This window comes from Brassica napus, chromosome C4 (assembly GCF_020379485.1).
Source record: "Brassica napus cultivar Da-Ae chromosome C4, Da-Ae, whole genome shotgun sequence".
Lineage (NCBI taxonomy): Eukaryota > Viridiplantae > Streptophyta > Magnoliopsida > Brassicales > Brassicaceae > Brassica > Brassica napus.
Window position 1 is genome coordinate 11583839 of NC_063447.1, and position 12715 is coordinate 11596553.

General features: G+C 36.1%; 2 protein-coding genes across 2 annotated transcripts; one reads left to right on the forward strand and one right to left on the reverse strand.

Annotated features, from left to right (window-relative positions):
- The first annotated feature begins 422 nt into the window (after positions 1 to 422).
- Positions 423 to 2241, forward strand: LOC106451152 (probable peroxygenase 3). The gene is made up of 6 exons (XM_013893018.3): positions 423 to 677; positions 814 to 963; positions 1115 to 1200; positions 1559 to 1653; positions 1734 to 1859; positions 1946 to 2241. Exons 1-6 carry the CDS (start codon positions 575 to 577, stop codon positions 2103 to 2105), a joined length of 720 nt encoding a protein of 239 aa, XP_013748472.1. The 5' UTR covers positions 423 to 574; the 3' UTR covers positions 2106 to 2241.
- A 13-nt stretch (positions 2242 to 2254) lies between these two features.
- BNAC04G11120D lies at positions 2255 to 5392 on the reverse strand. Its single transcript, XM_013893016.3, has 3 exons — positions 4897 to 5392; positions 2805 to 4288; positions 2255 to 2727 (listed from the first exon to the last, which is right to left on the reverse strand). Exons 2-3 carry the CDS (start codon positions 4200 to 4202, stop codon positions 2536 to 2538), a joined length of 1590 nt encoding a protein of 529 aa, XP_013748470.1. The 5' UTR covers positions 4203 to 4288; positions 4897 to 5392; the 3' UTR covers positions 2255 to 2535.
- Positions 5393 to 12715: the final 7323 nt, after the last annotated feature.

The window sequence follows — 12715 nt, forward strand, 5'->3', positions numbered from 1 at the left end:
TAACTTTTATATAAACGATCGATTAGATCGTTTATAAAACACACCTCAACCTTCTCTTCTCTCTCTAATAAACTCTTTCTATCAGTGTTAAAAATTCTACGGATATAAAATTTCGCCCTTATTTAAATTTCTGCGATACAATAAAATATCAATTCTTTTTATTACAGTAATATTATATTTTCTCGCATTTTCTATCTTTTTTAGTAGTATTATATTTTCTTCTAATATGAAAATTCATAAATCAGGAGTCAGGACGATGTTTTTTTTCGCCGACCCTCCCGTGATAAAAAAATGTGATTCATTTCAACGAACCGGAAGTCACCACGTGCCTGGACCATATTAGATGTGGTCATGTTTGCTTTGTCCTTTTGATTTCTCCTAACTCGTCATACCACATAATTGAGACACGTGCCTCTTTTTCACATCACGATTCTTTATATCGTTTTACTACTATTAAAGGCCCACGAAAAACCAAATAACACAACAGTGTTCATCTTTTACAGAAGAGGAAACTGAGAACATCTTCAATTATTAACACTTACCGAAGAGAGAGAGAAAGAAAGTAAGAAGGAGAATGGGAGATGGGTCAGAAGCTTTTGCCACGACGGCGCCGTTAGCTCCGGTGACTAGTGAGCGAAAAGTACGTAGCGACTTGGAGGAAAAACTACCAAAGCCATGTAAGTATATGCTTGTCCAAAATGTATGTTTAGATGGTAAAAAATCAATAAGTAGTCACTATATAAGTTAAAGACTTAACCTTATATAAAATTAACTGAAAAGTATTATTCAAAAATAATTAAAAAAAAAAAACAGATTTGGCAAGAGCACTAGTAGCTCCAGATACAGAGCATCCAAATGGAACAGAAGGTCATGACAACAAAGGCATGAGTGTTATGCAACAGCATGTTGCTTTCTTCGACCAAAACGGCGACGGTATTGTCTACCCTTGGGAGACTTATGCTGGTAAGTACTCTTTATTATAGCTTTTGATCTTTTTAACTTCATAAAACTAAGAAATCATATATTTATGGTTACAACGTAACATATCCTCTTAAGCAAAAAAAAACGTAACATATCCCTTTTTCATCACAACAATTATTGGAGAATTTTGTAGGATTCCGTGACCTCGGTTTCAACCCAATCTCCTCTGTCTTCTGGAGCTTAATCATCAACTTAGCGTTTAGCTACGTTACACTTCCGGTATAGTAAACAATCCTTAATTAACCCTTCAAATTTAGTTTTAAGTTGTAACTATTACTCCCTCGGTTCTTAAATGTAAGATGTTTAGAATAATTTTTATGTTCCAATATATATATAAGATATTTTTTTAGGTAACTTTAAGTTTATCAAAAACTGTATAGCTAATAAAATTTAATAGTTCTATTTTGTAATTGGTTGAGTAGTTTTTAATTTATAATTTTAATGATACTTTCTAAGTAAAAAATAGTTTTCTTAATCATTGTGTACTACCCAAAACATCTTACATTTCAGAACAGTGGGAGTATTATTTATATGAAATCGATATAACTATGTTGTGAATGCTTAATATGGTAAATAGAGTTGGTTGCCATCACCATTACTGCCTGTCTATATCGACAACATACACAAAGCCAAGCATGGGAGTGATTCAAGCACCTATGATACCGAAGGAAGGTTACATTCATTCAAACACACCCAAACATTTCAGATATAATTTTCGTGATACTGATCAATTTGTAAAATCACTATTATAGGTATGTCCCATTTAATCTGGAGAACATATTTAGCAAGTACGCGCTAACGGCTCCGAATAAGCTAACATTCAAAGAGATGTGGAACTTAACCGAGGGAAACCGAATGGCAATCGATCCTTTTGGATGGTTAGTACCAAAACATTCTTGGTTCTTGGTTAAATAACCGTTAAAATCAAATTTAATAGGTCTGCTTTGTGTATTGGTTATGACAGGCTTTCGAACAAAGTTGAATGGATACTACTCTATATTCTTGCAAAGGATGAGGAAGGGTTTGTGTCCAAAGAAGCTGTGAGAGGTTGTTTTGATGGCAGTTTATTTGAGTACTGTGCTCAAAAGAATAAAGAGAAGGCTAATTCTCGCAAGCAAGACTAAGAGTTTGTTTTATCTTTTGTACGAATAAGTATGCAGTATTGTATTTGGAGCCTACTAGTATTATACTATTATTAAGCTCTTTGTTCTTGGTTAGGGGAAAAACAAAACAAAAAATGTGTAAGAAAACGTTTGTGTATGTCGTTGTTGTGTAAAACTGAAGTTAATCACTTAATTGACAAAACAAAGTCTATAGAAAACCAGAACATCATAAAATGTCAAAATCGAAAGTCAGAAATTTACATTCACACCAACAAAAACACACCAAACTTGCATATGATTTCGAGTAAAGAAACATTTTTTTCTATCAAAAAAATATATTAAATAGAAAACAAATAAACTAAAAAAAAAAAAATATTTTAACTCAAGAACCTGCTGAAATTACGAAGGCTGAGTTTGTGCCTATCTTTTACTCTGTGCAATCCTCTCTCTTTTAGCTTAAGTTAAGCTTCTCTCTACACACTTTCCCTGACAACCATGGCCTAAGTCTCTGGCTCTGACTATGAACATACGCCAAAGCCGTTGAAAAAGATTGCAACACAGACATCTTTGCTTGAAACTGGACAAAGTAAAGACCCTCTCTTACACTCATGATCCTCAGTCCAGGACTCCCCTGCTTCGATCCCTGAAAATAAGAATTAAAACAAACCTGAATCTAATGCCACATCACGTATGGTTAAATGGTTCTTGAATGTTAGTTACCTCAGTGAAGAGCTCAAAAAGATTGCATTGACCTTCACTCTGATCTTTTCTAGCTTGCCCTTTAAAGACGGTTAAAGGACAACCTAAGTCCCATCCAGAGCAATCACAGCTTCCTCCAGACTTCCATCTCTCAACCAAACTCGAAGGACCACCACCACCACCGTTTCTGCTTCTCGGCCCTCCGTGAACCCCTGAAGGAATCACAACATCTATGCTCATTTGCTTTGAATCTCCACAAGCCTGCTTGGTTCTTCTAGACAAGGAGGTTTTCTTCAGAAACTTCATGCCCCACCCTCCAACTTTCTCTTCTTCATTGAGAAACTTCTCTCTCACAACAACAGCTGAGGCTTCAAGATTATGCGGAAGCTCGCTATCTAGCAAACTCACGGATTCAAGAACTTGATCAGGCTCTTGAAACGGCTCCCAAGAACTAAAATCAGTTACGGAGCTTGTTCTACTGAATCTTGAGATGCTTCTTTGCCTTGAGCCGCGTTTGAACGCATCAACCACTTTCTTAGACAATCCTCTGTGTTTCTTGATCTCACTGTGGCCTAGCAACTGCTGATTCCCACCGTTACTGAACAGAACAAACTGTCTCTCAACGGTTCTTTCATTAGCGGATGAGACAGAGAACAACGTTGATACCTTTAGCTTACCAACCAGTTCAGAGCCGACACGCCCTTTCTGCAAATGGATCAAATAAGAATAGTCTAGAGAGCTACGGTCAAAACCAACACTACTAGTATTGCTTAAGGTAGCTACATAGATCTCTTTCTGATCATCCAATGAGAAAACAAAATGAGGAATCTTGTTGTCTTTCATAGTGAACTGAAGTGTTCCTTGAGAAACCGTTGATGAAGAAGGAGACCAACATGAAGAAGACTGCTCAGAAGAAGAAGAAGAGGAGCTCACTGAGCTTGTGCTCGATACTGAGACCGCCTTTTCAGGGCTATCAAGCAAATGCGTAACTCTCTTGCAACCTGTGATCACAGGACTAATCACTACGTTCCCTGAATCATCAACCAAGGGAAGATCAAAGAGAAGACGAGCAACGTTCTCTTTAGGGATCATACTTGAGTCAAAGTGATACGAAGAGAGGCTGCAACTAGCTGACGGCTTAAAGGCGCTGATGTTAATCAATTCAAGGCATCTGCGGAGATACTTCTCGTCTAGCGACACCAAATGCCTTGGGATCTTGTTATCAAAGAAGCTGGTGGCTCGAGAGAACGAGCCTCTGGGACAGTTTTTGACAAGGTGTAGCCACTTCCCGCTGTTTGAAACTAAACTACATTGCTGTTGTCTTTTCTGGGTCAACAAGACAGGGAGATTCTCATGAATGTTTAATGAATCTTCAAGCTCAGGATCATCTTTCAGAGCATCAGGTGTAAGACTTCCCATTGTTTTGCTAGCTAACTTGAAATCAAAACCGAACAAAACTCAGTTTCCCATCCTACCATACAAATTTTAAGACCACTTCCAAGTATCTGAAAAAGACAAACATGAAGAGAGAGTAATCTGAGATTAGTACAAGACATGTTACATTGTGTGATATTTTACAAAAATGGTTAAAAGTATGTAGAATCCAAAATGTGCAATGAATAATCTACTGGGTCCAAACAAAAGGCCACAGATTCAAGACCCTCTCTCTAAGGCTACAAAGCTAATAATTTTTGATGAAAAGTCAAGGTTTTTTAATAGTTACCTAATCTCTTACCTAAAAGGCAATTAAAAAGGGTAATAAACGAAGAAACCCTACAAGAAATTGACAATTAAAGAAAAGCTTGAATTTTTAGATGAACCCATTAATTGAATTAAAGAAAAGACTAAAACTTTAATGGATTGGAGGATTTTTGCAAGTTGATGAAGAGCAGAAAGTTTACTAAAGATTTGACCTAGAAGCTAATTCAGAGCACATGACTATGAAACAAGGAACTGGTTGTGCTCAATTGGGAATGAAGTGAAAAAAGAAAAGAAAAAACATAAACTGAACCAGTAAAAAGGAACACAGAAGCTAATTAGTTATGCAATTAAGACACAGAACAGCTTTAAGAAAAGGAAAAAAGACAAATCTTTCATTTAATTTTCTTTGTACCTGAGTAAGAAAAAAATAGGGGTTTCGATCGGGATTCTGAATCCTTGTTCTTCTGTGTCTCCAAAGTTCTATCTAAGAGAAAAGAAGAATCAGATTCTGCTTATGAATGGGAAGAAGAAAATGGGAGAAGTTTGAAAGCAAGAATTTTTCTGGGTTTCTATAGAGAGAGAGAGAGAGAGAGATGGGTGGGGGTGTTTCACTAAGCCGCTCACGTTAATGTCTGACTAGTACCAATGGAGACGAAGGGAAAAAAGGGATGTCTTTCTTTTTTTGGGTGTGTGTGAGAGACTTGACTATGGCCACTACTAAAGGAATAGAGGGTTCTTACAATGTAGGGCCCCACCTCTTTGTGTGTGTGTGTGTGTTTTTTTTTTTCTTTCTGTTGTATCAAAAAGTAGGCTTGAGATTAGGGGGGGTTTTGTCAAAAGTGGAGATTGGAGAAACAAAGTTAGTGAGCTGAGCTGGTGGGCACGATCGAGATAGAGCGGGAGGTGGAGGTGGTGGTGGTGAATGGTGATGGCTACTCGTTGGCTAAAAAAGAGGGAGTCGTGAATTTATATCGAAAGTGCCCACATTCAATTTAATACCCATTTGCCTCTATCCACTTTTTATTTTCCTTTTTCTCGGTTTATTCAGTTTTTACCATTGCCAGGCAGTTAGCTCATTGTTTTTGAAGAATATAACTATTTAAAACATACAATAAGGCATATAACAAAAAAAAATATCTACCTTTTTTTTTGAATTAACCACGGTGTCCGGCGACCGAGATCAACCGACTTATCTGTGGGCCAAAGAATGCAATGTTAAATTATCTGGTCTAACGGAGATCGAATTGCGGGTTCACCGTATTTGAGTTATCCCTCGAATGCCACTAGCGCAAGGCCGTTGGTTACCATTTTTATTTTTTACAAAAACAAAATAGTAATGATATTATAAGTTCAAATAACATAGAACACTATGTTTTACTATTTTCTAACAGTGAACGGTGATTGATTAACTATCTTTAAAGAAATCATTAAGAGGCAACCACATATATGAATGATATCACATGCAACCACCGCTGTTTCTAACGTTGGTTCAACCGAAGATGGCAAAGATTAAATTCTTAGATCAAACCTTAAACACTGATCTCGTAAAGCATCAATCTATGCATGACTTAAATGACGATCTTAGGTCAAACCGAGGATGAATCAACCGATTTATGGATATGTTTTTGAGGCTGATCGGTCCTTCATTAAGATTGATGTTCGAGACAACTAATGTTAAGGCTCCGAATGGTTGGTGACGTACGGGACAACCGTGGAACAAATCTATATATAGGTATATTAGATATATAAGTATAACTATTCATATCGGTGCGGGGTAATTAGTGCTTTTCCGATTGTAGATCCATGGCTAGTTTTTTTTTTGCTTTCTAGATTTGATTGATTAGAGGAAAAACCACAATCGGTAAGAAGGTACTTTTAAATATAAGAGCAACTTCAATGGTGGGTACAACTCCAATGGTGTTACCCATCATTGGAGTCCTTAGCAATATAATATAATTTTTTTTGCTTTTTGAATAGTTAAGGACTTTACTTTAAAATGTATGTCCAATGGTGTTATCCAATATGAAGTCCTTAAGAATTAAAAAATATTAAATTTGTAAAACATTTAAATTTAAAATTTTTATTTATTCAATGATTAAAAACGAACATACAATAATTATACATCTTCATCATTACCAAACTTGTTCCAAATATTTTCTATTAAATCATTTTTCAATTCTTCGTGTGTACGCCTATCTCGAACCTGATTCCGTAGGCCAAGCATATTACCGAAATGTGAAGGCATGTTGTTAATATGCTCTACATGTGAACTTCTGGCTCGCTAATAGGTTAACATAACCATTGTTATTTGCCATTTAGGAAGAAGTTTGTGTTTCTCTAATAGAAACACAAAGGATTAAATAAAGGATTCTACATTAACAGCATTGAAGCCTAGTAGAAAATTGTCATATCAGAACAGCTCACGACAATTAAATGAATGTTTTAGTCTAAAAGAAGCAGTTAGGGCACAATTTAATGGTGGTTTGGTGTGCATTTAAACTACGAAGTAAGCTTAGTTTCAAACTACAACGTTAACCAGTCACAATCCTAGTTTGTTTTCAAACTACAAGGAGACACATGCACAATCCTAATTTGTTTTCAAACTACAAAGTTACACACACACGAACCTACTTTGTTCTCAAACTACAAGGAGACACACACACTATCCTACTTCGTTCTCAAACTACAAAATTAAATCCGTACGAATTCAAACTGGTAATTTTGAACTAGAGATTTAAAGAGTTCAAAACACTAACCTCAGCGGACTCTCTCAAGTTCAGACACACGCTGAAGCAACATCTTAACCTGGGCCTGAAGAGACATCAGAGAAAACAAACAATATGTTAGAAAGATTGTACAAACAGCAATCAACATTAAGTTATAAACTAACCTTAAGCGCCTCGCACTCTCGCAGAAGCTTCTCCTGCTCGTGAAACCATTGTTTGAGCCTCTCAATCTCTTGTTGCACACCCATAACCCATGGTTGCCTGAAATGCAGCCCGTCATTCTGCCAAAACATAAAATGATTTATCAAACAGCAAATCAATATGGAGTATAAAGAGACAGAACATTTCGAACCTGGTAGTCTTTGCAGATGAAGTATCTTTTCCCAGGGAGGTAGTCATATGTATCCTCTTCGTCGACGAACTCCTTCGTGATAGATCAACAGGGGCACAACTTGGGAATTCCCTGTTGGGCATCTGAAACGAAATGAAGCATGTTGTAGTATGCTTTGTGTGCTTTCATATCTCGCAGTTCTTCCTCCATTTAGAACCTACAAGAACAAAAAAAATATAATCGAATCAAAAGTCCCAAATTAGAAAACCCTAAATCGATTTAGAAAACCCTAAATCGATTTACAACTCAATCTCAAACCTTTAATCGCGACGAAACAACAAAGAAGCTTGTCGAAAAGAAGAGAATAGCAAACCCAGACGGAAACCCTAATTCGAATTAAATCCCCATTTCGATTTTAAACCCGAAATCTATTCAAACCCCACAACCGAATCCCTAAAAACTGATGAAATCAACATGCATCAACTCCATAAGAAAAAATAATGAGTTAAACGGCCGGATTTACCTTCAACGAAGCGGATCGCCGAATCGCCTTTGCTTTCGCCTTTAGAGATGGAGAGGGTTTTTTTTCAGCTCGAGACGCGAAAATGAAAGTTTCACTTTCCCCATACGAAACACAACACTTCTCCGCACGAATCAGATGTTGCCAGCTCATTTAGGACCAAAGCCGAAAAATCCTTAATTAAGGATTCTTTCTTAGCTTAAGCTAATTTAATAATATAATTTTATCCTGATTTTCCTAAGGATTAGCGCTAAAAAATAGCTAACATCCCGCGTTGCGTGTGGTCTAATACATATTACACACATAATATTTTATCTACACAACTCACATAGTTATTTTATTGATTATTATATTTTTAGGTTAGTGCTGCTAAGTTATCTTTTTGGTTTGTTATTATTAAAAAAAACAATGAGGTAGAAAAAACATAAATGGACTCATCATCCTGACGTTTAGCTACGCGTACAAAGAAGAAATTTGTTATAAGCATGTGAGTATATCTCAACAAAGTTTCTAAATTTTCTAGCTAGTTTGTAATTTTGTCTCTCTTTAAGCTTAACAAGAGTATCAGCACACCATATAATATATGGTACTAGGCGTTCGGTGGTCCGTTCGGTTTCGGTCCGGGTGATACGGATTTTCGGATTTTCGATGTTATGTTCATAAGTACCATTCGGTTTTTACTAATTATCGGATCGGGTCCGGTTCGGTTCCTTCCGGGTTCGGTTCGGATCGGATTTAACCAATGTTTAAAATCGTACAAAAATATATTTTTAAAAACCTCAAAAATTGACAAAAAAAGTTCAAAATATATACATTATCTACAAATCTAAATAAAAATTAGTTAAACTATCGAAATTAACTAAAAAGTATTAAAATAACAAATAAAACAAACTACAAAAATATTTTGAATACTCTAAAATATCTAAATCACCTTAATATATATAAAAACATTAACATATTTAACTAATTTCGGATATCTTCGGATCCTAATTCGGATTTCGGTTCGGTTCGGGTTATAACCAAATTCCAAAGTAGTAAACTCATAAGTCCCATTCGGATATTTTTGTAAAACAGTTCGGATTCGGATTCGGTTTTTTCGGTTCAGATTAAGGTCGGTACTTCGGGTTGAGTTAAAAACGCACAGGCCTACCATATACAAAATAGCACTAAAATGTGGGTTAACATCTTTTAAATCATCCATCAAATTAAGCAAAAGTTACTTAAAGTTATGCATGTATATTAGGAAAACGGTAGGTTTTCAATTGATGGTCTATTGGAAAACGGACTTGTAATATGATTACCTCCGTGTACAATAATGGGAATAATTAAACTCATTTTGCTTGGAAAATTTAAAACAAAACCTACAATACATATTTCGCCTTTCTAAAAAATATACATGATTGGAGTCTTTAGAACATGTATTGATATTTTAATTAAGGATATTTTAATACAAAAATGAGAATATATGGACCAACTAACAAATTGACAAAACTGTTTTGTCTCATACCAAGCCGTGAGCTTGCGGCACATGATTGATTGTCTCGACCATTTTGTTGCTTCTTCATTTGCATTTTATGCATTTTATTAAAATTCAAAATTCAAACATGTACGCCTCTCCATGTAATAATATAGTTTAAAAAAATTGAAAAGAATATAGTTAAAAATTAGTTCCGCTATTTATGTGTGTTTATTCTTCTTGAATGTCGTAAATGTCAGCTCAATTATTCATCTAGAAGATCATATGCTAGTAAATACATATCTATGTAACATTAAATATCCGTGTAAAATGAATCGACCTACCGAATTTGAAATTGATGCCACGGTTTGTATATAATCTAATACTCTTCTCCACCAAATCCGGTCCATATGCTTGCACTAACCGCATGAACGTTTTTTTAAATGTGGAACATTAGCCACAATTCGTGAAGCATTGGCTGTAATTCATGTCTTCTCATGCATGTGATCTAGTCGGTTTATTTGTTTTTAATAGTTCGTTAGTTTGTCTGGTCTGAAATTGCTATTTTATAGTACACGTGTAGGCGTTCTGGAAAATAAACTACAAAAAAGATTCGAAGTTGATAAGAATGTGTCATGACCAAGTTGTGTGAGTCTATTTTCTATAGATCGAGATGAAATATTAGTTTTTAAAAGAATAATCCTTTTGCATTATTAGAAAGTTTTGGATTGAAGTTTGTAATCCTTTCAAACTCAAAACCATATTATCTTATATTAGCTTCGCTAGAAATATCATCAATTTTGTGACATAAGGAGATCTATAATATTTGAGCTAACAGGTTTTAAACTAATGATTAGTATCGTGGTTTTTCTTAGAAAGCATCGTGGATTTTATACTTCATTCATTGGGATCTCAATATAGGTTTAGGTGATTCCTCTGCAAACTCGATTAAACGATAAAGTAAGGAAAACAAAAAACAATAATGAATCACTTTGTTTTATTGGGTGCAATTTCTCAAAAATATATATATAACTGTATGTCTCGTGATTAGAAGTCAAATGACATAGTTAAATTCTTCAATATATTTATATTAAAAAACCCATATATATACTTCATTGACTTTGATAAAAAGACCTATCAAATTGTCCTTGTCATATTTCTCTTAAAGTCAATATCGTTATAGTTTAATCGCTGCCTTTTTAGACGTTTGGTTGAAATTACTAACTTGCTCGTGAATTCCTTTAACAATTCTCGTTTAAAGTCAGTTTTTGCTATAAACTTAGATTTAAACCGTAAGTTTCTATATATTATTAACGAATAAGTGTTTCTTTTATATAGAAGTTACAAGAGAGATAAATGAAAATACAATAATATGAAAGATTACAAATCATAAACATAAACAAATTAAGAATAGACAAGTTGTAGCCGCCTCTCTCTGCTCTCCAAGTCTCGCGGCCGCCTCTCTCTCTCTAGGGTTGGACCGTCTCTTTCTCTAAGTGTATGGACCGGTTATGGACCGGGCCGGTTATGGACATCCACCAATTGATTTATAACACTCCCCCTTGGATGCCATAACCATACAGATTGTAATACGCTTAATGTTGCCTCATTAAAACCTTATCAGGAAAACCCAGTGGGACAAAACCATGATGAAGGAAAAAGAGTACAACACGTACTACTCCCCCTGATGTGAACCTCAGTGGAGGTCCTTCAGCCTACGCATCCCAATCTGATGCGTGAGCTTCCTGAACGTGCAGGTAGGAAGTGCCTTGGTGAATAGGTCAGCTGAATTGTCACTGGATCGTACTTGGACGACCTGGACCTCACCGGCTTTCTGAAGCTCATGAGTAAAAAAGAACTTAGGCAATATGTGCTTCGTCCTATCACCTTTTATGTAACCGTCCTTGAGCTGAGCAATGCACGCAGCATTGTCCTCATACATCACGGTTGGCTTTTTGCACTCGGCCATCCCGCAATCAGCTCGGACGTGTTGGGTCATCGACCTCAACCAAACACACTCGCGTCTGGCCTCATGTATGGCCAAGATTTCCGAGTGATTAGATGAAGTGGCCGCGATGATTTGTTTCATGGAACGCCATGATATGGCAGTACCTCCATCTGTTAAGACATATCCTGTCTGTGATCGAGCTTGATGTGGATCTGATAAATAACCAGCATCAGCAAAGCCAACTAAACCATCTTTGTTATGGTTAGTATAATATAGACCCAAGTCTTTCGTTCCTTGCAGGTAACGAAGAACATGTTTGATCCCATTCCAATGCCTCTGGGTCGGACAAGAGCTAAACCTAGATAGTAGGTTCACGGCAAAGCTTATATCAGGTCGTGTGTGAGTTGCCAAGTACATTAAAGCTCCTATGGCATTGAGATATGGCATTTCGGGACGTAGGTCATCTTTATCGTCCATCTTGGGACGGAATGAGTCAGTGTCCAGGCCGAGAGACCTCACCACCATGGTACTGGTCAGAGAATGGCAATCAACCATATTGAATCTCTTGAGTACCTTTTCAGTGTTATGCCATCTGATGCACAAGGATCCCATCATTTATGTACTCAAGTTGTAATCCCAAACAGAATTTTGTTTTCCCGAGATCTTTCATCTCGAATTCTTTCTTAAGGTATTCAACCGTTTGGGAAATTGTATCCAGAGGTTCCTAGGATATTCAGATCATATATTTCGATGATTATCAATATTGTTCTCGAGAACTTGTTGTACATTCAGCTCAATACCCTCTAGTATTTTCATTATCCAGTGGACCATATAAAGATGCAGTCGCTACATCAGTTTGCTGCAAGTCTAATTTTCTCTCTTATATAGCCAGACTTATGAGAAATCTTAAAAGTAGTTGCATCCACCACATGGGAGTATATCTTCTCATAATCTATTACTGGTCTTTGTGAGAATCCTTGTGCAACATTAGCTTTATATCTCACGATTTCTATTCCTCACAAGACTCATTTATATCCACTGGTTTTAACATCATATGGCGTCTTAATCATATGGCCAAATACGCCTTTCTTCTTTAAACTATTTAACCCTACGTTTCCATTCAATCTGTTCTACGAGTGCGCACTCTTATATTGATATGGGTTCATGATCCTCGCTTATATTCATAAATTCAAGTGTTACCTTGTATCATCTTATGTCGACATTCCTTATTGTGTTCCATTATGTTCCAG